The 25,716-nt window shown below is 37.3% G+C and overlaps 1 protein-coding gene across 6 annotated transcripts in view; it reads right to left on the bottom strand.

The window, feature by feature from the left end:
* The window catches only part of stat3 (signal transducer and activator of transcription 3 (acute-phase response factor)), a 41,820-nt gene extending 17,415 nt beyond the window's left edge, over positions 1-24,405 (bottom strand). For 3 of the 6 annotated variants that reach the window (XR_013196765.1, XM_077212386.1, XM_077212388.1), the window contains exons 1-2: positions 4,365-4,434; positions 2,599-2,732 (exon numbers count right to left, since the gene is read on the bottom strand). Coding sequence is in view for 5 of the 6 variants with exons in the window: in XM_077212386.1 (XP_077068501.1) it covers positions 2,599-2,732; positions 4,365-4,403 (173 nt within the window). In the remaining variant the exon portion in view is untranslated. Of the gene's footprint in view, positions 1-2,598; positions 2,733-4,364; positions 4,435-24,160 lie in introns of those variants that run through there. The other 3 variants (XM_077212387.1, XM_077212389.1, XM_077212390.1) reach the window with 3 other exon arrangements.
* Positions 24,406-25,716: the final 1,311 nt, after the last annotated feature.

The raw sequence follows: 25,716 nt of genomic DNA, 5'->3' as shown, positions 1-25,716 counted from the left end.
CATTATTTTCCTAACTGGTTACAAAATGGTAAATTTTCTCACTTCCGAAAAACTAACTTCCTGTCAGATGTTATACTGTGCTCTTCATTTGCAACAGCAAATGTAGGGCCCTATAATTTTTCGCGATCACGGAATCGCGAATGGAATCGCGGAATTGGAAAATAAACGCGGAATCTAGTGTTAATGTGGAATTTCGCGGAATTTTACATATTTGGAATGAAATTCTGTTTTTGTGTGGGAGAAGAACGTATGTCTGGGGAAAATTCAGACCGGGGGAAGCAAATCTGGTCGACACAACCCCTCCCGTCATTTCAGCTGCCTCTCCCCATTCAAAACAATGAAAGCATGGCGAAGTGGCTCTCCACGGCTCTGCTTTCGTCGGCGAAAAAGTTAAGAAACTTGACGCTAAGCCCACAGTACCGAGCCAAGCAGTTCCCACATGACTTTTATGCAATGTTTCCCACAAATAGACTAATTCGTCGCGTTGCGCCAAAGAATCAACACTGGCCGCCACATATTGCGTTTCGTTATTCTTTTTATTTTAACGCCATTTAAAACACGCAGCAGCGTATTCTTTCAGTTGCATTTCCTTTCCCTGCTCTCCCTCTGTCTCGGTCACTCACGCGTCTCTCTCACATACACACACACACACAACCCCTCCCCTCCGTGCACACCGAGGCGCTCCGGACTGGACAAAAGCGAAGCGAACCCTGCGAGTGAGACCGAGTGTGTCCAAGAGCGCGTACGACAGTGCGCGAGAGAGAGACCGAAGCTGTGTCCGAAACCGCTCACTCGTTCACTCATTCACTAATCCCTATAAGTGTATGGCAGTTGAGTGCACTATATATCTGCAAGGAGTGAACGAAATGAAGTGAGTGAATTCGAACACACTGTGCATCGGAGAGCTGGAGCTGTCGCAGAAAAGGCTTCGTCACACGTAGTGATAAAACTCCTTTTATCTTACGTTACTTACTTTATAAAATAATATTAACAACAATAACAAATCATAATGACTTTATTTTGTAATTATATATACCTCCGTGCCAGCTTTGTAGTTTGTAGACTCAAAGGTTCTCTAAGTGCAATGCTGTCCCTAAGGACTCCTGATGTACTGAGAGGGGGTATAGGATAGCCTACTTCACTAGCTCAGTAACTAAATATACTGACACAAATTATTTTTTTTGACTACATTTAACTCTCGATTTAAAGATGCATGCTGTGATACAGAAACTAATGAGAAGATGAAACCGGACATGAGTCATTTCAGAGTGACATGTTATACTCCACAACAGAATCATAAAGAAGATATTCACACTGATTCTGTGAAAAAACTCAGAGAACAAAAATGGCACTGGTTCGTGTTATTGTTCACAGCAGACTTTCCTGGATCACTTTACGGGCAGAGGAGTGGCCTCACCACAGATGATTCTAAGAATAAGGAAGTTATGGGAAACTCAGAAGCGAAGACCAGGAGGCTCGGGTGAATCTTCAGCAGGATTCTTCATTGAGAACATGCTGTTTGGCCCTGCAGGCATCAGGTCTAAAAGAGGGAGTTATACACTCTATTTTATCGGCATTCGATGGGCTGACAAGATACTCAGGGGTGACATTTTTAGATCAAAGTAACAAGAGAAGAATGCAGGAAGTTACCACCGAATGTAAACTCCAGTAGACCCAGCTAAAAAAAATAATCATAATGACATTATCAAATGGTTTGAGTTCTCCCAGGTCACGGGAACTAAGATTATGTTAACATTCACACATAGTTTGACTCTCAATAGGAAGATCAGAGACTGGAAGAGCCCCCTCACTGGAAACTATTCAATCTAATCAGAAAACTGATGCCATCATGTTCATCTTCAATGCTCAATACAATGCAGTTCACCTTAAGTTTTTCATGTGATGTTATATCAGGACATAGGATCAGCAGATCTAAAACAGATTCTTAAATTTTTATTCTCACAAAGTGCACTACCAAACTCAACATTTAGGAGTGTGGCCAAGTGATTAATATCTCGACTTCTCTTGGTGTCAGTAAGTCTGTTGACTTTAAAATCATTCTGCGAGAAGTAATCATCAGGAACTGAATCTTTCAAAACAGCACTCTTAAAAGTCAGCATGAAAATAATATTCACTATCTATTTTGTAAATATAAGTTATAGATCTTATTGTGAACGGATCAACTTAAAATGCATCTAAACACCGGTGTAAACAGGACTTAAAAGTCTTCTCGATCAGCAGCCCTCTCTGGGGACAAATGTTGAATTTCTCCAATCATTTAGTCCACTTAAACCTCCAGAGTTGACTGCAAACTCGCACTCATTTTTGAGTGTAACGCTTGCATCTCAAAATCCAATTAACAACTGAGGCATACAACCAAGTCCTCTATCCTAAATTTTTTTTCTTTTTCAATAATCCGTTACACTCGGATATACATCACAACACGGAAAAGATCTGTCGCTACTTCAGTTTCATCGCAACTTTAAAAATACACAAAAATATTCAAAACAAATGTTCAATCTTGCAGCTCAAAAAAGCAGACCTCCAGATTGCCTCCTTATCTCTTATGTCATATCCTGTCTACTGCTGGCAACTCACCAGTCCTGGCTCTCGATCCAGGGGGCTAGAAACTGCCGCAGCTCCATGGGGAAGCTGTCACTGTACAGGTGATACAGCTGCTCCAGATACCGCGTCTCCAACTGCTGTAACTGGTTCCACTGGGCCATGTTGACCTGCAGGACACAAAGAGAGAGTGAACTGAGAACTCATTTGACACAAGGAAACAAAAACAAACAAAACTGGTCCGTTCAGCTTGTCAAAATATTTTTTTTCCTTGTTCCTTCCTCATAAACCGTTCATAACAAAGGCGAGCTCAAAGAGTGAAAGTAACATTCACAAAAAGAATACCTAGCAGACAAAAGTTTGGACGACAGTCTTTGCTAACAACCCAGTCTTATCAACAAAACAGACAAACATAAGAGATGTCAAGGAAGTGAAAGGTCCTTGTCTGTTACCAGCGTGTCAAGGCCACAGAAATCAGTGGCTGTTGATCGTAAAGCAGCGAGAGCATCCGTTCAAAGAGGAAAACCTCAAAAGCCCATGGACACCGTTTCTCTCTACATTACCTCAATATGCTGTGGAACACACACTCACTGTTTACCACATCTACACACAGAGGTTTGTGCTGACAAACAGACTAAAAAAGACCAACACCTTTTCTTTACACGATATCTCTCAGGTTTGCACGCTGAATAAGGATAGAGAGAAAAAGGACACAAGAAAAGGGAAATACATTCTCAAGTCTGAGTGAAAAAAAGACCTCCTAAACAAAACTTGACTGCTTTTCTTTATTTCACTTCTCTTTTGACTATCATTCCAACACTGAGCAATAAATTAGCCAAACAAGCTAATGTTGAACTTACGCTTCCTTATAAAAATGTATAATTATAATTTACATAAAGTACATAAATTATAAATAACGGACCCATCTTCTAATTACATTGAATAAATTATAAATAATACATCAATTCTAATCCAGTGTTTAAATGCATACAATTTATTTATAATCAATGTATCTATTACATACCCAAACTCCTCCTTTATAGAGTATATGGGCCGTTCTACAGAAATGGTTCAAGACATAGTTGGAAACGTCTTGAAAAGAAGGTGTCTTTTTCCACAAATTTTGTGTGTATGCAAGTTGTATAATATCCAAGGTACACATTTCTGGTAATTGTGCAGTTAATTATATTGTATTTTCAGAAAGTTTTGGAATATTTTTCCTCTCCCCAAATTTGTCACTACCAAAACATAATAATTAATAATTTGATAAGAAGGCTTATAGCATCTTTACATCTTACCACATTGGTCTACCTTGTAAATATATTTTTTGCCATTAAAAAAAAAAAATTCACAGGAAAATCAATAACTTATAAACAATAACTTTGTAGAAGTCATTAAGTTAATGATACTGATTTCAAAGTTAAGCATTCATTAGTTTGAATATACATTGAACCAATGTTTCGGTCGTGACGGCACATTTTCTGTACTGACAGTAATGTTTTGGTAGCGACCACACCACATTTCAGAATTTTAACTCGCATACTAAAACACTACTAAAAGATACTAATGATTTGCATAACTGTACTAAAATTTTGTTTATTTCCCCCAAATAAATGATTATGTGTTCCCTTTTGTCACTACCAAAATAATGATGGCATGTCTCGGTCATGACTGTTTCGGTAGTGACAATTTAAGATACTTTTGAGCCTAGTTCAACTCTTTACTAAAGAAACTATTTACAAATTTTCATCAGATAACCTTTTAAATAAGTATAAATCATAACTTGAATAAAGCAAACTTACACTGTTATCCACATAACGAACTGCAACCTGGCTCGCCATGTCTACCTGCTGTGTGCACAATAAGGAAGTGAACTTCTTTATTCACGCACAGGTGAAACTATAAGAGTATGAGGTGGAGGGTTGGACTTGGAACCACAGATAGGAATGCCAGATACGTTGAAAGTACCGTCATCTTGTAAAAGTATATAATAGTTAAAGTGCAGTTAATAAAGGCCAAACAATCCATTGTATTTACAATATACAGGTCCTTCTCAAAAAATGTGCATATTGTGATAAAGTTCATTATTTTCCATAATGTAATGATACAAATTTAACTTTCATATATTTTAGATTCATTGCACACCAACTGAAATATTTCAGGTCTTTTATTGTTTTAATACTGATGATTTTGGCATACAGCTCATGAAAACCCAAAATTCCTATCTCAAAAAATTAACATATTTCATCCGACCAATAAAAGAAGTGTTTTTAATACAAAAAAAGTCAACCTTCAAATAATTATGTTCAGTTATGCAATCAATACTTGGTCGGGAATCCTTTTGCAGAAATGACTGCTTCAATGCGGCGTGGCATGGAGGCAATCAGCCTGTGGCACTGCTGAGGTGTTATGGAGGCCCAGGATGCTTCGATAGCGGCCTTAAGCTCATCCAGAGTGTTGGGTCTTGCGTCTCTCAACTTTCTCTTCACAATATCCCACAGATTCTCTATGGGGTTCAGGTCAGGAGAGTTGGCAGGCCAATTGAGCACAGTAATACCATGGTCAGTAAACCATTTACCAGTGGTTTTGGCACTGTGAGCAGGTGCCAGGTCGTGCTGAAAAATGAAATCTTCATCTCCATAAAGCTTTTCAGCAGATGGAAGCATGAAGTGCTCCAAAATCTCCTGATAGCTAGAAGTGCTCCAAAATCTCCTGATAGCTAGCTGCATTGGCCCTGCCCTTGATAAAACACAGTGGACCAACACCAGCAGCTGACATGACACCCCAGACCATCACTGACTGTGGGTACTTGATACTGGACTTCAGGCATTTTGGCATTTCCTTCTCCCCAGTCTTCCTCCAGACTCTGGTACCTTGATTTCCGAATGACATGCAAAATTTGCTTTCATCCGAAAAAAGTACTTTGGACCACTGAGCAACAGTTCAGTGCTGCTTCTCTGTAGCCCAGGTCAGGCGCTTCTGCCGCTGTTTCTGGTTCAAAAGTGGCTTGACCTGGGGAATGCGGCACCTGTAGCCCATTTCCTGCACACGCCTGTGCACGGTGGCTCTGGATGTTTCTACTAAAGACTCAGTCCACTGCTTCCGCAGGTCCCCCAAGGTCTGGAATCGGTCCTTCTCCACAATCTTCCTCAGGGTCCGGTCACCTCTTCTCGTTGTGCAGCGTTTTTTGCCACACTTTTTCCTTCCCACAGACTTCCCACTGAGGTGCCTTGATACAGCACTCTGGGAACAGCCTATTTGTTCAGAAATTTCTTTCTGTGTCTTACCCTCTTGCTTGAGGGTGTCAATGATGGCCTTCTGGACAGCAGTCAGGTCGGCAGTCTTACCCATGATTGCGGTTTTCAGTAATGAAACAGGCTGGGAGTTTTTAAAAGCCTCAGGAATCTTTTGCAGGTGTTTAGAGTTAATTAGTTGATTCAGATGATTAGGTTAATAGCTCGTTTAGAGACCCTTTTTATGACTTTATATGAAAGTTTAATTTTATCATTACATTATGGAAAATAATGAACTTTATCATAATATGCTAATTTTTTTAGAAGGACCTGTAGTTCTTTATAAATAGTTTATTTTGGCTGGATAGTCTCATATATGCTTTACCTTCTCTAGGTTAACTGTTTCATTTATGACTGGTGAAACTATAAAAGTATGAGGTGGAGGGTTGGACTTGGAACCATAGATAGGAATGCACAAATGCAGCATTGAACAGAGACCAATTAACAATGTGACGCCTCATTTAGTACACGCTGGTTAGACAAAAGACAAAACTGGAAATCTTTGTCTGGATTTAAGTGCATGAACATCAGATGAAGAATGAAGATGGAGTGTTTAGGCCCAGTTGTCACTTGTTTTTTCAGGTAAGTTTGAGTTGCCACTAAAAATTTAGCATTCATTCATACTGTACATTCATTTTTATGCATTTTAAGCAATATTTAATAAATTAGAAAACAAATATTTAAAATAAACATGCTTACACTTTAGATGGCAACTTCTTGAATCTGCAATCCTATTACAGTATTTTTCACAAAGTAATTGTTTAAAAATACATGAATACGTGAATAAAAAGGAAATAAACACTGTAACAGGGCACTCAGTAATCTGCTAATTTCGTGCGCACTGGTAATCATATTTTTTGAAATAAAGAAAAGGTAACGCTAATTTTACATACAGCACAGTGAAAACGATATATGACAGTGGGCAACTGGATATAGTAGCCTACAGCATATTTTAAAATTAAGGATTTAAAGTTTCTCCATCGCGTCTCCTGTGAAGCTGATCTTCTGTTCGCATTCACTCACTTCTCACAGACCGACCGCCACTCGCAGTAACTCGTTTATGCAGAATGCTACAAATGCACACTTCACAAGATATCACAGCTGGATTCGATTAAATCTGCAAGGTTTGTGAAATTAAATGTTTATTAGATATTCAGAGATTTGTTTAAATTATGTAGATGCGCATTTGTTGAATGTTGACGGTAAATGAGAAAGTATTTTAGCCTGATTGTTTGCCTTTTCTGTTACAAATAATATAAAAGCAAGGCTTTACTTTTTCACATACCATCTACTTTCTTTGTTTACCAGTTCTGTCTAACAAATTTTTAGTTAGATATGACTGACAGAGATCGTAAACTAACGAAGACGGAGAATGTGAGAGCGCTGTGTGATCAGGCGCTGCCATTCTCTTCTCAGGCGCTGAGCGCCACCCGTCAAAATATAAGTCTGGAGCGCCGTCAAAAAAGTCCCGCTTCCAACTCCTTGCCAATCAGAAAAACGTATCGGCCGATGCCGATATTTTAAAAATGCCAAATATCGGCCAATATATCAGCCTTGGCGATATATCGGTCGACCACTACTCAAACATTTGGATTCCTGTGCTGTATTTATTCACTGTTATTGCAAAGTCTGCTGATTTGTCACCTAATTTATTTTATCTAGTTAGTTAACTTAGGTTGTAAAAATTTCTAAAATTACTTTTAAAATAACAGTATTGAAAGCGTCTTTGAGTGGTGCTATATAAAAATATGTATTAAATATTAATGTTTTGTATTATATGCCACCATTGTCCAGCAAAAGTGTTTATTCATTTATATAGTTACATTATTACTGTATAATATTCAACTTGTATTAGAAAAAAAAATATTATATTATATTATATATATATATATATATATATATATATATATATATATATATATATATATATATATATAGTGGTTCATCACAAAAAGGCATCAGTGTTTTTCAGGAAGACTGCTGCATATTAAATGATACACATCATCTTGGATCATATTTTCAAGAACTTTAAAGGGGTCATATAATGGTACATGCACTTTTTCAAGTTGATTGTACTGAAATGTGTGTTGGCAGTGCCTGTACACAACCATCATATAATGATAAAAATCTATCCAGTGTTTTTGTTTTAATCTCCTTATATGTTTTCCCCTGCCTCGAACAGAGCCGTTCGATTTTGTGACGTCACTAAATCGTACGCCCCTCCCACGATTGTTGATTGACAGCAGCGTTTCAACTGATCCCTGCCCTGAGCGAGCTGTCAGTCATCATAGTCCGTCATTGTTGATATGCTGGAGCAGAATGGCGTCTAAGCGATTGTGGTGTTCTGTTCTTGGGTGTAATAACGAACACAGCAGTAATTTCGATGTTCCTAAATCCGAACCGGTGAAGACACAGTGGCTGAGTTTTGTTTTCGAAGGGAATATTCCCCACGAGCAACGTCAATGCTTTCATGTTTGCGCGATTCCTAAATCTTTTCTCACCAGACTGCTTTATTAACAAAGGAAGTAACTTATAAAGCTGATTTTAATAAGAAACTACTCCTGAAAAAAGAATCGTTACCAACTATTCATGTCTCCCTGCTGAACCTCCAGAAAAAGTAAGTGTAAAATTTTATTAACCTTTATATTAATATTTGCAAATCGCTTCACGGTGAATGCGGCTAAGGTTTACACTCAGGGTACATACGGCATGTTTTCTATGTAGGCTACGACGTTCTCAATATAATTCATAATCCCACGTTTATAATGAACAACGCGTTATGGTTATTGTGTTATTACAAACTGAGTACGTATAACTTACATCAGTAAACACATAGCATTCGTACATCTCACTAAGTTACTCTACCCTACCAGTACACAAAGATAGATCAAAGTGACAATATAATAACCAACCATTCAGAAACGTCATGTTCGAGCCTTAATTGTCGAACTTCTTCGGCCCGTCATCTTGTTCCGACTCCGGTTCAAACTGATACGGTTGCACAGATGTGTCCTCCTCAGAGACTCCCGCTGCCATTTTTTTCCTATACCCTCAACTGTTGTCAAGGAAACACTCCACGTGCGGTGTGGTCATAACGCTGTTATGAACGCCCGCAGAACAAAGGGGTGGAGTGAGCGAAGCTCGTTATCATTTAAAGGCATATGGCGTGCTGAAAACAGAGCTGTTTTTGACCAGGTAAAAATAGTGTTTTCTTATAATACTAACGAAAATTTTTAATTAAAGTATATTACAAACTTTTCATTTAGACCCTAAAAAATCAAATGAACTTTTAATAAAAAATACTATTAATCACAGCCGCTAAAGAACTGAAATGACAGTCTTCATGTTCAAATGATCCGTTCTTACTTTACAGCTACACAATGCTCCCAAGAACCATAATAAGTAAAATTCCCAGGAATAATAATGATGATGACCCAAATCATCTCCTGAAAAACACATAGCAGTCAGAAGACTTAAGATAAGTGCACATTCACAATGCTCTTACTTCCTGCATCAGCTCTCACACTGCAACCTAAATGTCAGCTGATTACTTGCGCAACCTGGGAGAGGCTCAAAACAATACCATGGTGCTCAATTTTGGTCAGCCTTCCTTCCTTGATGTGCTGAGTAACTAGATGCTTTTCTCAGAGCTAGAGTGAGCTTCAATGATGTTGGTTTTGTGGCTCAAAGTGCAAAAAGAAAATGTCATAGACACAGAGGATGAGTCACAGTGAGCTGAAGATTAGCAAGCGTTTGAGGTTGTAAAAAGTTTTGTCAGACGGATCCAGCAGCCCCGGCGGAGAGCTGAAGGAGAAGAATAGGCTCAGAAATGGGAGCAGTAAAGTTTGGAGGAAGTTTATATTTCAGCTCTCAAATGAGTTACCATAAACGAGAGTGTATGCAAACAACCTGAAACCACAAAAGGTACACTAAAGTCCAACTGTGGAGATCAAAAGCCTGGGGTCTTCTTGAGGTGTAAAGTTGTATTCAAGTGAATTTTCATATCTATAGAAAACAACTTCCTGTTGTGTCAAAAAACTTCCTGGTCGACCTTACTGGCAAATTTGGCTACACGTGCAGATTTTGTGAGTATTTAGTAGGGCTGTGCGATTAAGCGAAATTGAGTTTCGATTTTGATTTTGGCTTTCAACCATTACGACAACAATCCATAAGTACAACAATAAGTACAACAATCCAGATAAAACGACTATTGTTTCCCATTCCGTTTCTTTCCTTTATCAGCAGTGCACTTTGGCTCCTTCTTAAAATTCCAAACTTAACGTGCAAATCAGTAAACTCATGTAACGTTTAGTAAAATGGGACGTGCTTGATTTCAAAAGAGTTATTAAAAGCACAAAAGGGAACTCGCGCTGTTCCTCAGGCTGTTTTCTGTGCGCCCTCTATAACGGAGCGGAACACGGAGCAAAATTAACTTCCGAGCTTCTGGGGCGCACATACACACAAACATAGGGCTGGGTATATTGACAAAATTTTTGATACCGATACCTTGACTTCGATACCGGTTCCTGAACGATACCTTTTTCGATACCAATTTTAACAATGTAACATTACCTAAATATTTTATTTTTTTTCTGTTTGTTGACTTTTTTACACTCATATTTTCAGTCTGTAAAAAGCACCAATGCTAAAATTTTCTATGTTTCCTAATCATTTAATAACATGTATTCTTTACTTCAATGAGCTCATCAATTCTGCCTTAACTTAATGCATTGTTTAACAATGAAACTGAATGAAGATTAATTGAAATGCATCTGAAATGGATCATTCTAAATTATAATTTAGACATGTATTTTCTGTAAATCTGCTTTGAAACGATATGTATTGTGAAAAATGCTATACAAATAAATGTGAATTGAATTAAATATAGGCTACTGGAGTGCGAGATATATGCCTCGCGCTCAGCACACAAAGCTTGCCGCAAAGCACTGGGAAAAGTAGCATAATGATTATGGATATGTCGGGAAACAATAGCAAGGAGATATTTGAATTGTTTATTAATAAACAAGTGTTTACTGAGTGTCTTGGCTGCAAAAATGAATATGGCGATGCTGACTCGTCATTCCTGCAGTAGTAAACGCGCGGACACGCGCCTACACAGATTACATAATAAAATATTTATTTCTAATTGTTTCGTTTAAAAGTAGACATATTTTGACCATCTATAGGCCTATTTCTCATGTCTGTGAGGCAAGTATCCTATACGCTGAGCTCGGTTCATTTGTGACGCGCTTGCAGTTCTTGCAGTCAAAGACGGATAAACTTTCTACTCTCATGTGTATTCTATGCGCTTTTAAGTGCCTTATCAGATTTACCTTGTTGCCGGTCTTGGCAGTTATCTTGTCGAAAATATTGCATTGAGTCTGGTACTTGGGTAGGTACACTTTTGATAATTTACATTCTCTCTGTCTCTGTCTCTGTCTCTGTCTCTGTCTCTGTCTCTCTCTCTCTGTCTCTCTCTCTCTCTGTCTCTCTCTCTCTCTGTCTCTCTCTCTCTCTGTCTCTCTCTCTCTCTGTCTCTCTCTCTCTGTCTCTCTCTCTCTGTCTCTCTCTCTCTCTCTCTCACGTCTCTGGGCAACCGCGTAAACTAGTGTTTTTCCGCCACAGCCAATCATGCTGCATGCTTATTGTTTCACTGACGTTGACGAGGTTAACCACTTAGGTACTGAAATTTGGTACCGAAAAACAAGACATGTTTCGATACTCGGTAGTATCGAGGCAATTCGGTCGGTACCTAAAAAGTATCGAACTCGCTACCCAGCCCTACACAAACATATGTCAAAATGCCGAGCTTGATAATTCACGTAAACCCAGTCATTTATGTCCTTAGTGAATAAACAGTTGGAAGAAAATAGAATTTTGCATCAGTATATTGGATCTGTGCATTAGGTCTTTAAGTGATAGCGGCCGAATATACCTGCTGCTATCTGTTTCAATGTTAATCAAAAGAAAATCTCTCACTGCTCTTAACTAAATGACTTTTGTAGCAAGTTTAATTCTTATAGTGAAGATATGTTATGTTTTATTTTCCATTTGTTTATTAAATATCTGTGGAAGGCTGTTAGCCAAATACTTACAAACTTGAATGAAAAACTTAAAGCACTGTTTGTTTCATTTGTGTCTATTTCTATTGTTTTTGTTATTGTTTATTATATTACTGACTGTTTAATTACATTAGTTAGCCTAATATTCTGATAGCATTTTCAGCAAATTGATATTGCTATCGTTAAATAAATTACTCATATAAAGTTTTGGTTATATGAGCCACTAAGTTAATTGTGATTACAATACTGGCCAAAATAATCATGATTATTATTTTTGCCTTAATCGAGCAACCCTAGTGTTTAGTCTTTTAAGTGCTACAGGGATGAAATTTTTCAATCAGCCAAAACCCCAAAACTAGTTACCACTATAGCATTTCTGGTTCCATCAGGTTTTTTAGACGCAGGATTTTGGTTAGACGCATGGAATAAGCTCTGTGGTGAACACAATCTCAAGATGTTTTCATGCTTTCTACAACATAATATACATCAGTAATACCCCCATAGGATTTTACCAAAGCTTTTACATTTCTCGAACAACGTGGTTGCTATCAAGGGGCTAAATGGGACTATAGAGGTTGCTGGGGACATTAAGGTTGCTTTCATATAGGGAGTTTAGTACGAAACAAGGGCACGGTTTGCATGAAAAATTGGTAATGTGCAAGCTGTAGGTAGGCACACACCAAACCACCAAAGATCTAGCGGTGATGAAAGCCGACTGTTGTCGCTTCGCAGTTGGGGCAAGAAAGCTGCCCTTGAACACACTGAAAAAAAACTACAGTCAGCTAGCTAGCACACGCGTTCTGCGCCTGCTTGTAAAGTAGATAAATCACATGTCTGCAGATATATTCACCTATATTCGTCATTCAAAAATTGAAACTGACGCTGCAGATACACAAACCCACCATAAACAAAGCAGCATGTGCTTAGTTTTGAATATCAATCATGCTGATCACGTTCTTTATTCCAATTAGAACAGCCTTCCACCTGTGCCATCTAGACTTGAAACGCTGTTTTGATATTATTCTCATTCACTAAGCTGAACAGCCAATCAGAGTTCTCTCTCTCACCGATGGCCCGATGCTGAATCAGACCAAAACACACCCCAACGCCGTCCGACTGGAGCCAATGGTGTGGAACACACCGAAAAAAACAAGTCAGACGACGCTTAAAAACGGCCCGACATTGCCGAACAGATGATTGTCGGCTTGGTGTGTCCCTGGCTTAATGCAGAGTAGACCCATGAGTGCACCAGGGTACCGAACCTGAGATTACCTGAATGAGGTGGTCTGAGTTTGGTTGCACTGGAACTGAGGCGCGATTCACGTGAATGTAAAAGAATCTCAGACTCGGGTGAGCCCTTGTTCAGAAAGTAAAATGAGGTAGACATTTAAGCTGATGACAACGTCATTAGTTCAACAAAACACATGTAAGGGATGACAGTGGTGATGATTGACCTTGGATACAAGCAAGAGTGAGCGTCAATCGCGCATACTGAGTGCAATCACTAGCTGCAAATGTATGGCTCACAATCAGTGGTCTCCTCAAAAGAGTCCGTTTGCAAGCAGCAGAAAGCCCCATTCATGTGACGCACATAGCCTACAGATGCAAGTGTTTCTGCGTCAATCTGCTGTGGATATTAGAACCAAATGAATTTAAAAAAAACAATATATTGACCAGCGATCTGTTTTTTTGTTTGTTTTTTTCATGCGCCATGCACGTTTGCAATGACATAACATGAGACCAAATGCACCAGGGTTTAATAGAATTAAGAGAGAGTGAAGCCAGTCATGCGATCGTGGTGTAGTTAGTTTATAGCCAACACGTAGCTTTTAAATTCTGGTGATCGTATTTAAGCTTCAAAATACATAAATGTTGTGTTCAATTGTAAAGAACATCATGAGGAACAAAACAAGCAGGAATCATAAACTTTTGGTGGTCAGGTCACAGAGCTTATTTTCTGCAATTATCCAAAAGCCAATGGAAAAATCCTATTGTTTTTTTGTCAAGGGAACTAGGGTGATGCTACAGATATATGCCAGTACTGCAGGACTTTATACTGAATGAATTAGCCACTTGTTTATTATAACGTAATAGCATTTTGGAAATCAAATGATGTAACTACCAGATGAGGCCAACATTCAGACAATATTAAAAGACCCAGAACTGGCTTTGAACTTAGCCTCTTTTCCATTTCCGTGGAGGTTGAAGAAGGAGCGAGCTGTCATTCGATCTCTGTCTTTAACAATGTCTCTCACCTCCTACCTGCCTCCTACAACACATTCAGTTCAAAAACAATTTGAGGCATATGCGCATTCAAGGCTGGTGATGAAATTAAAAGGGGACCTATTTAAATATAAATGTAATTCCAATTCATATTTGTTTGTGCGATTTTGTATAATTTGGACGCCAGACAGCTTTGCAAACGAGGATCAGATCAACACTTGATTTGCACAGAAGTTGCTTCTCAAAGATGGATCCGTACCGACTGTTTGTGATTCAACGTCATATCCAGCCTTTCTGAATGTGCTTGTTAACACGTTGTACAGCTAATGTAGTTAGTTACCATTGGCTCTGACTGTATTCACATACCCCTTTTCCACCAAAGCATTTTGAGAGCCGGTTCGGAGCCGGTGCCTACTCGCGAACCAGTTCTTTGCGTTTCGACAGCCAAAGAACCGGTTCTCGGCCAGGAAAACTGGTTCTAAAGCGGCACCAACTCTTTGCTGGACTAGAACCAGAGAACCGTTCTTTTACCACGTCATGGTTACGTCGGGGGCTGGGGGCGGGTTTAGATGTGTCCTAAACCTCTTTTCTGACCGCAAAGCCAGGAGAAACATTTGCAGAAACACGATGTAGTCCGCCATTTTAATTGTTATGCTTGAAGTTGGCGCAAGCGTTTCTAGTTTTTTTTTTTTTTAAACATTATGTAAGCAAAGAACAAAACAATCACAATATAGAACAAATAAACGGAAAGAAAAAAAAAAGACACAAGACAGGGGTACATAACCAATCAGAAAAGATTACATATCAACGGAAAATATTAAAAGACTTACATATTTCAATTGTTTTTAAAGCCTTCTTGGTACACGAGTTAGAGATAATCCCAAAGTAATGTTGTACCTGCAAGCGTTTCTAGCTAAGACGTATAGCGACGTACACAGTGACGTAACGACGTCGTTCGCTGGGCGCTCTAGTCAGTGGAAAAACAAACCGGTTCTGAGAAGGTTCGCAAGTTGAACCAACTCCGAACCAACTTTGAACCAGCACCAGTTCCGAACCAGTTCTTTTTTGGTGGAAAAGGGGTGACAGAGACCCAGATCTGTTGTTACTTTGAACCAAAAAATGCTAAAAAATTCATAAATGTACATTTATTATGTGCAATACAGTCAGGTGATGGACTTTTTAAACTCTGTATGTTTCCTGTATTGATAAGAGACTTGAACTAAGAGTGGAATGTTTATTTGCAAAGGCCAGCACATCAACACATTTCAGTAACACGAGTGATGTTGGTTACCAACAGCATGTTTTTGCTCCCACCCATATTAGTGCAGCAGATTAATAGCATATTTCAAGAGAATCGTTCAAATTGTTATACAAGCATGAAATGTGGCAAAGATACTCTTTAAGGGTCACTTTTTGTAAAAAAGACGTTGGCCACCCAAAAAATTCAACATTTCTCTTGAATCCTTACATCAATTTTTGGAAACCGTGGCAATGAACATAGGAGAGGAATGGCAGCCATCTTCAAAAATGGTTTCCATCCTGAATTTTTACTGGCCACTTCCTTTTTCTAACAGTGGCCCTTCCTCTCTGTGGAATGCACCTTGCCATGGTGGAGAGGCTTGTGTACTCCAATGAACCTGAGAGCTATGCCGGCAGGGAATTTATATCCCTGGCAAGTTTAACTAAGCCGGACAGGTCAAAGAAGAGGAGGCAGACAAAGCAGACATTATGACAATTTGACAGAAATGGTGGCCATTTTGAAAATGGTCACCATCCTGATGATGGCACCATAATTTTTGAGTGGCACATACCTTTTTCCAAAAGTGGCACATACCTTATTTCTGCTGAATTTTATGCTTGCATCACCATTTGAACAATTGAAATAATTAATATTCGACAGGAACGGTGGCCATCTTTAAAAATGGCAGCCATCTAGAATTTTTGAGGAACAAGCATATTTTTCCATGAACATGTCCTTTAGAGAGTATTTGTATCAAATGTTCTGCTTGGATCACTGTTTGAATAATTGATATAATAAGCATTGAATAGCAATGGCGGCCATCTTGAAAAATGGCAGCAATATTGAATTTTGGCAAATGCCTTTTTCCAAAATAGTGGCCCTTAGAGAGTATCTGTGCCAAATTTCATCCTTGTATACCAGAGAGAACGATTTTTTTACTAATCTGATGCACTATATAGGGGCATTTAGGGCATGCTATAATAAATAATCTGTAGGGTATTTTGAGCTGAAACACATTCTGGAGACACCGGGATCTTGTAAAAAGGAGCATAATAGATCTCCTTTAACAAACAGTATACTTTGGGCTTAACCTAAGTTTAGGTGCCTTCCTCATTAGAATATACTGTAGCACCCCTTACAAGGTTTGAACACACAGCATTTTAGCAAATATCCATAGTCATGAAATCTACTGAAGTTGGAACTTTGCGACATCTATATAAAAGCTGCTGTACTGCGTTAAGTTTATTGCATTTAATTTAAACGTTGCCCTGCCAACAAGTTTACTGGCTCCACCAGAATAAAAATGATCATTGTTTATTTTTGGCAATGTAATTTATCTTGGCTAAATATACATCACGATCGAGTCTTTTTGCAATTTCGACAAAATCTTGTCTGTTAGCCAGTTAGATAACATTATCTTGGTGCCAAATCAGCAGAATTTGCAACAGCATTGTAGAATACAAAACAGAAAACCAAACGTTTTTAAGTTTGCAAGGCATAGAAAAAAAGGTTGTACCAGATCAATGAAAGTGATTGTTCAGTCAACTGGCCCAAAACACTCTCATTCAGACCATCCTTGCAGTTGTTTATCACTTCTGTTGGAAACAGGATCATGTTTACTGGCTAAGTTGGAATGGATCCCAGGATCATAAACATGATGAAAGACATATAATATGTCAAAGTATGAAGAAATCATAAACTAAAATCATAAGGAAATCTGTAGAAAGTTCCTGGTTCATTACAACTGTGCATGGTATATGTAAGTAATCTGAAAAATGAAAGCAGTATGAAACTTAAGCCTGCAATTATGTGGTCAGTCATTTGGACTATTTGCAATATGGTCCAAATCTTTAAATTATCCCAAAATAAATAACCAATTAGTAACAAAACAAATGTAATCTTTTTTAGTTAGTTTGTAAAACAGCTGATGGAATCTAACATCTACCTAATTAGTCATATTTCACCATCCAGGATGTGACCTGTGCCTGACTTGGCACTGCATAGACATTAGGTTTAAAAAAAAGTTTATCTGCTGCAGTATGAACTAGGGATGCTCCGATCGATCGGCTTCGGCCGATAATCAAATTTTATGACTCGATCGGTACTCAACTAAACTTGGCCGATCTCACAAACCGATCACAATTTGATGACGTCGAAACGTAAGGAAGTAGGCCAACATGATGCGTGGGGACTTAAATGATTTGGCAGTCATGTCATCCGGTGTGGAATTACTATGATGTGTCGAGAAACAATGAAATAAATGAGCTATTTGCCGTGTATGTTTCAAAGGAATCTCACGTGGAGGAGAATTGTCCTCCAGAGACATCGCCTTTCTGAAGAGTTGCCTATGCTTCGCTCGCTCAGTCCACACAGCGCTGCTCGCTCAGAACGCCCGCAGTGACATGCTGGTTTGGAAATATGTGAAATAAGTAGGGCTGCCCGTGCACGACTAAAGTTTTTTTTCTAGTCGACTAGTAGTAGTTAATTTAAGCCATTAGTCTAATCGCATATTTAGATTAATTTAATTACATAAATATATATGGGAGAAAATACTAAACCATAATGAGCGTCATCATAATGTATTGCCTATGTTCTGCATATGAAGCGCATGCATAAAGCTTGCCACAAAGAACCGGCAAAAGTAATGATTATGCAGCATGATACATTTTAATTGTTTATTAATAAACTAGCGTTTTCTGGCTGCAAAGATACAGTTGGCGATGTTGACGCCATCTTCGCATGTAGTGAACGCGCCTATAGAGAGAAATGCACACTTCATACGGATTAGCCTACATAAGCAGAGAGAGTACCCCATTTCTTATCGATTTGAATAATTTTTTTTTTTTTAAGTAGACATTTCAAGCTTTCTATACGCTCTCAGGTCTGTGAGGCAAGTATCTTATACGCTGAGCGGGCGCCTCCGTATCCTATTATATTGTCTGCTATATTTCGCTTCTTATTTATTAAATCCAGGCAATTGGTTGATGAAACATTGATTGAAATTAAGATAAAATTTTTACAAAACTAAATTCATTTTAAAGAATGACTTTCTACAAAACAAAACTTGATTAAGTGGTCAAAATAATGTCTGACCCACTCCAAATAACTTACCCATCTCATGCGGTTCCTTTGTCATATAATCAACATAGATGAAATTAAAAAAAGAACATTATATTATAGAAAACATAAATATGAAACGCACATTTATGTTTTTAAGTTATATTTAAACGTCATACCACTCTGCTTTTCTCATGTGTGTGGCCTAGGCCTATACATGCATGTGTGCGTGCATACGGGGGAGGGGTGCGATTTTCGAATAATAATCGAATAATAGCCTACCCAGATCTTCGAATATTATTTTTTGCTTGAAATGCCTATCCCTTCTAATGAGTAGCAACAAACTACTCCAATTTGTTCTTTTAGGAGTTTAAATTATTTATTTATTTATTTTTAATTAATTGTGTTCGGCTTTTTGTTCGGTTTTTTAAATTGTGTTAAAATCTGCTCAGATTTGTTATAGGACAAGGTTTAAGTTACATCAGACTTCTCTATTTTCGGTGATTAAATGTTTATTTTGTCCTCCAAATTTTACTATCGGACAATATTTAATTAAACCTTGTGGGCTGCATCAGACTGCTCCATTTTGTTTGTATTTATCTTTGTCTTATCGGGATCAGCCGATGACAAGAAATCGGCAAGAAATCACCATGACAAGAAATCGGCAATCGGTATCGGCTGCAAGAATCCTGATCGGAGAATCCGTAGTATGAACACAACCTTTGAGTCTCTTAAGCATGAGTCAATCGGGTCTCCAGACAGTCTGGTTAAAAGCAAGCTCAAGACATAAATAAGTAATATCAGGAAAAGCTGACAGCTGCTGCCTACATTTCAATGAAACTAACAGGGGTTTCACATAAGTGTAAGACTGCAAACCTGTGCCATAGCAACTGAAACATGGAGCCTGAATTATAATTATCACAATGAGAAGGAAGTATGCATCACACACTTTTGAGGTGGCAAAAACATGTCATCATATTCTGACTTTCATCTTACATCAAGTCAAAATGATAATGGCCACTTTTGCAGTAAGGCATTTTAACACAGGCCTATGAGCCTCTTTAAATCAAGAGTTTGCACAAAAAAAGATCTGACTGTTCTTAAACATCACAAAAAAGGTCAGTTAGATCCAACTAAAAGAACAAAAAAAAAAGAGGAGGAGGAGGAAATTCATAGAAATGACAGAACTCAACTGAGAAAGTCTCAAATCTCTCTCAAAGATATTGTCTGCAGTACAAGTTTTCCTTTACAAAATTCTAATAAATATTAATTGTATCGTTTTTAACAATGATAGCCTTTGGAAATATTAAAACCTGAAAACCCAACAGTTTGGCATCGGTGCAAAAAAATCCTCTGTGTATATTTAGTATATGTAAAACAAAGAAACACTGACAAACTGGAAATAACTTGCACTTGGTCTTCTTGTAGCAGACACAATTCTGTTTATTTGGCACAAACCAACCAAAGCTATAAAAGTTAATGAGGGCAGCTGAACAGCCAGGTTGACATGCTGCTGAGTGCTGACCAGTTGGAATGGTTGAAACTTCTCAGCTTATTAACATATTCCTATCAATAATAACACCCCTATGCTAATTAACGGACTGAGAGAACATCCATCACATTAAGAGAGACACTCTCACATTTACACATCTATAGTTGCACTCAGAAAGCTTTCTGCATTAAAAAGTTTCACACGTTATTTTATTAAAGAATCTATAATTAACACCCTAATTATAGGACACTTTTGAGTGTTAAATGAATCATGATTGACTGCAAATAGTACATTTCTACAATTCTATCATATTGACCAGTGCAACACAAAATTAAGAGTACCATTAGAAACACAAGCCTAATATAAATTTGCCAACAAACAAAAGGTGGCATATGCAAATTAAGATATATGGAGTCAATCTGGAGGGTTATTAAAGCAAGTATGGCTGACTTCCATGTTTTTCTTAAGGACCATTTCCTTCTTGATGGAATAAGCTTCAAAGGTTGAACAAACAACTGCTGTGCCTGACAGACCTCTCAATGGTTCCAACAATAACTGCTATGAATCAATAACCTCCCCACCCACATATTTTCAACTGTGAAGGTTTGTCTTCAACCACAGTTTCCCCAGAGTTAGTTTAGAGTCTGTCACGCTGATTTTTGCTAATGTGACAACAAATGTGATGCCAATGAAATTAAGTTTCCCTTTCATCTTTCCTACTGGAAGACTAGGAATACAATAATGCCTGGAAGATATGTTATGCTAATGGATCAGGATCAAATCCTCACATCACCCCGATACATACAGTATGACCAAATAGCCTAATACAGATGCTGGAAGCACTATGGCAAAGAGCAGATGCAGAACTTGTTTTGGGGTATGTGGGTGCAAATAAGAAATAAATAAAAAATAAAGTAAAAAAATGCTTAATTTATTTAGCTAAAGCTATACAAAATAGTATAACTAAATAATATGACATTCCACTACCAGCAAAAGGTACAAAAATGGCCTTCATTAGATCAGATCACTCAGTGATAATGGTGTGAGTCATTAGGGACCCAGAAAAAAACAAGATGTGCATACAAGTTGTTTATTATTGTGGTCTGAGTCCCTGGAATATGAACTCAACGCCCTTCTCTGAAGCGGATTAGAGACACGAGAAGACGAGATGCCTGACAAAGCAAGGGTGATGATGATATCTACTCATCTTGACTTATTAGAACTGACACAGACTTGTACACTCACATTATGATAATTTAGGATTATTATAACAGAAATATAACATATTGACCTAAAATTTACAGTTAAAAAGACCTGCATGTTTCATCAGCTGTATACATTACCTTAACGGTGAATATAACTTTTTATTTACTAAAATTTCAATTAAAATGACTAAAATCTGATTATTTTTCCCTTTATAATGCTGACAAACACAAGAGATAAAGATCCAAGTTCCAAGTTACCAAGTTCATCACAAGTAGCTTTTCCACAAGCTGCAGTAAGTACTAGCATATAGAAGGTGCAGCACACAAACACAAAACAACATAATACACATGATGATATGACACTAAAATAATGCAATAAAAACATTACTTTATCAACATAAGATGTTACATAAAACCCTAATGTACATAACTGATAAGGTAAACGAATAAGAAACATGGTTATTTCAATAAACATCAATGGCGAGGTGTCAATTCTGGGAATGTCAATGTGTTGTTACCTGCTATTAAACTTTTTAAACAAAAGAGGAAGTTACACATGGCTAAAGAAGCAAAGGATAAAGGTATGTAGCACTAATTATTGCAATTATGCAATATTAATTGCAACTAAAGAAACAAAGGATAAAGGTATGTAGCACTAATTATTGCAATTAAATCATTAAACTCCAACCCTTGTAGAGAGGAAGTGATGTGATACCACATGATACCATCATATTACCAGACGGTAATACTTTTAAGAACCAATCAAAAGTTGTCTGACACATATGACTGAATATTCATGTTTCTTGTGACCTTTATAAAATTAAGAACACCTTGTAATTTTTTGGGTCAGATAGTACAGAGAAAGCAGTCATCAGGTGCGCTTCACACATGGAAAATGTATACCCAAATAGTTCACCCAAAAATGAATATTCTGTCATCATTTACTCACCTTCAAGCTGTTACAAACCTGTATGAGTTTCTTTCTTCTGTTGAACACAAAATAAGATATTTTGAAGAATATGGGTAACCAAACAGTTGATGGGGGGGGAAATACAATGGAAATAAATGGGGTCCATCAACTGTTTGGTTACCAACATTCTACAAAATATTATCTTTTGAAAATATCTTCTATCTTTGGGTGAACTATCATTTTCAGGGAATATAAAGTGTGTGCACATACTTTGGAAAAGCTAAAATATATAAAGTTTTGATTAGATTTACATTTTTGGTCACTATATTCCCATAATTTAATTTATATAATACTATATATAATATATATATACTATATTTATATAATAATTTATAATTAGAAATGTGGTGCCTTTACTGTTACTTTTTAACTGTAGAACATAGAAATAATAAAAAATAAGAAGTTGTATCCAAACCATTCACGAGTACTGTAATATACTAAGTTAATAACCTATATAAAAAGAATAAGTAAAATAATTTATATATATATATATATATATATATATATATATATATATATATATATATATATATATATATATATCATTTTCAGGGAACCTATATAAAAATAATAAGTAAAATAATCTACATATATATATATATATGTATATATATATATCATTTTCAGGGAACCTATATAAAAATAATAAGTAAAATAATTTACATATATATATATATATATATATAACATAGGCCTAATATATATAACAAATCTCGCAATCAATCATTTCTAACGTGTTTATCGGTCATAGTACTCGTTTGTGAAACTGGTCTGATTTGGCGAATAAAAGCTAAATTCTGTAAAAAAAAAAAAACAATTAAGTCAGAAGCGAAAATGCGGTGACCAACTAGAAAAATGGACAATGGCATCGCACGCGAGGATTCCCTCGGCCATATACTGGAAGCGGTGACGTCATGGCGCAGAGGTGGGGAATCCCCCGGAGACAGCGCGTGAGAAAAGATTATAACCTTCCAACCAGTGCAACTGATAGAAAGAAGAAATACTAAAGCATTAAAGCTACCAGAACCGGATAAAAAGCTGTTTTTATTTGGTCTAATCCCCTGACTGCTAGAATAATGAGAAATGAAATCGAGAGACGTTTTCTAGGCTACTCTATCAATAATAATAACAATAATACGTTATATATTTTTATATATATATATATATATATATATATATATATATATATATATATATATGTGTGTGTATTTTGTTTAACCTTGTCTCTTTTATTTTCGCTTTCGATTTATATGCATCTTAATTTACGTCACCCTATTTATTCTCTGTAGTGTCTAATTCTGAAATTTAACTAGGCCTACTACTACTACAGATGATAGCCTACTACAAATTATGACAATCATTTCAGTAAAGCATTGATTAGTATTAAGGCCTGTTTATTTTACACTTGGCTTCTCACTTTATTTCATCTATTTCTTAATTTACCTCGTCCAATGGAATTTCAGCATTGTCTATTTGGTCCTACAAGTACACTTTAGCACTACTGTAAATGCTGAGAAGCACACAAATAAAGCTTTGCTGGCTGACTCTGAGAAGAAGAGATCAAGGCGAGTGGGCTCCACTGACAACATGGCATCTAAAACGTGCCATGCTATAAGACAGAATCTGCATTTATGAGGAAACGAAGATATACAGCAAAAAAGGTGGGGGATCAATCAGGTTACAAAACAAACGAGAAACTTTGTTTCTTTAAACCCTTCGTTTCGGTTATGGACTTGGCAACATACTAAGCAGTGTTTGTGAAACTAAGTTCTCCAAGTAGCCTAACTACTACTGCCTTGTCAAGTCACAGTAACATTCTTCTAGCTTCATGTAACGGCTCATATGAAACAATGTGTTCATTATTTCCGTCACGAGCGCATAGCCCGTTCTCAGAATCTAGCGGTTTAGATTGTGATCGATACACCAGCACAGCCTGAGCTAAATCAGCAATGCAGAACACAATCTGACACAGAAACTGAAGAACACATCTTCACAGAGAAACATCCACAGAATCGCGTCAAAACGCGTTACTTCACTGCCTTAAAAAGCAACTTACCCCTCTCTGTGTCGCTCAAGGTTTCTGAGAAAATGTCCCCCGCCGAAATAAGTGTAGTCAACACGTTACTGACTTTACTGACCGTTTAAGAGACCATACGTCGTTTTAAAAAGATTTTTTCAACTTTTCCGTCACTACAAACACGCAAGCTAAAGTGGACTATGTGAAAACGGGCTGCACATTTCCAGTTTATCTTTGATTGACAGATCTTTGACGCTCTCGTGAACGAGATCAGAATTCTGTCCAATCCCTGAACTCGAATGACGCAAAGAGGCGGGTCATAGAGCCTGCGCGCTAGAGAGAGCCTGTGTTTATTGCCCTGGCTCGACAGGCTCTTCCGACAGCTCTGTCCTCCCTCGTGACGCGCCGATGTGAAGCACCGCACGGCGGGGGGAGAGAGCGCTGCCAGAACAGCGCGCCTGGAAGTCATCTGAATTACTGGCAGTGCCTGCGTCATCTCAACTTTTAATTTAGTGAATGTGAAAAGTGTACCCTACTGTCGTGACGTCTGCCCTAATCAATTCCACCCCCTTTTTAATAACAAAGTGTGTTTAAATGTGAACACAAATCACAGAGCGGAACTATATTAATAAAAGAATAATAAAAGGCGTTTATTTCAGAAACAATGGCTTAGCAAACAAATTTCAATAAAAGTTCTTGACTGGCCTATTTGTAAATAGACGTTTGTAGCCCTACAACCTGGAATAGTATTAGCTTTTTACAGCTTAGGAATTTCTAATGGGGTTCTAGCAATTTTTTATTTATGTATGAATGTGTAGCCTATGTTTTTTAATTTTTTTCTATAAAATATATTTTTTTTGTTTTGTTTATTTTTTATTTTATTTTTTATTTTAAGTTTATTTTGTGTCATTTTATTTTTATCCGTTGTGACTGTCTATAATTTATATTGTAGAACAAACAACCATAGTCATTTTTTTACTCAGAAATCACAAACTATTTTAGAAACCCCTTTTGAAATTCCCTAAGGAAACCCACGCTGAATTAACTTTCTGGGTAAACCATTGACATCATGACTGAGCAACTCTGCTGTTTATTTCAAATTCAGGTTGATATGAACAGTTGTGTTTGATTTAAAATAAACTAATATGGTTCATTGTGTTTGTACCATTATAGGATATGCATTGTTTCATTAAATAGGCCCTTCCTGGTATATTTCCTTATTGGAGTATAAAAACTGGGTGTTACCAGGTCATAAGACATCTGGACATGGGCTTCCAAGGAAACTTCAGAGGATTTTTTCTACAGTCCAATAGTTGCGGTCCAAGTCCAATTGGCTCAATTTTATTTTCCATCACATCTGGTCTCTCAGTTATGTCTCAATAAGAAACTGGTGCTGACAAAAAAAAAAAAACACTCATATATGTGTTGCTGTCAAGATATGACTCTGGAAATTACACATCCCATGCATGACATTAATACTGAAATATAGATCTCATGATGTGTACAAGCTTTTACTTTATCAGTGTCTGTTTGTTCTCACATTAAAATATCACTTGGGTTAAGAATATAAGAATATATACAGTGAATAATGTGGA

Source organism: Siphateles boraxobius, unplaced genomic scaffold (genome assembly GCF_051911475.1).
Source record: "Siphateles boraxobius isolate OS27281-9 unplaced genomic scaffold, OSU_SipBor_1 66, whole genome shotgun sequence".
Lineage (NCBI taxonomy): Eukaryota > Metazoa > Chordata > Actinopteri > Cypriniformes > Leuciscidae > Siphateles > Siphateles boraxobius.
The sequence above is the reverse complement of the archived record's forward strand: the minus strand, read 5'-3'. Positions and strand labels throughout refer to the sequence as shown.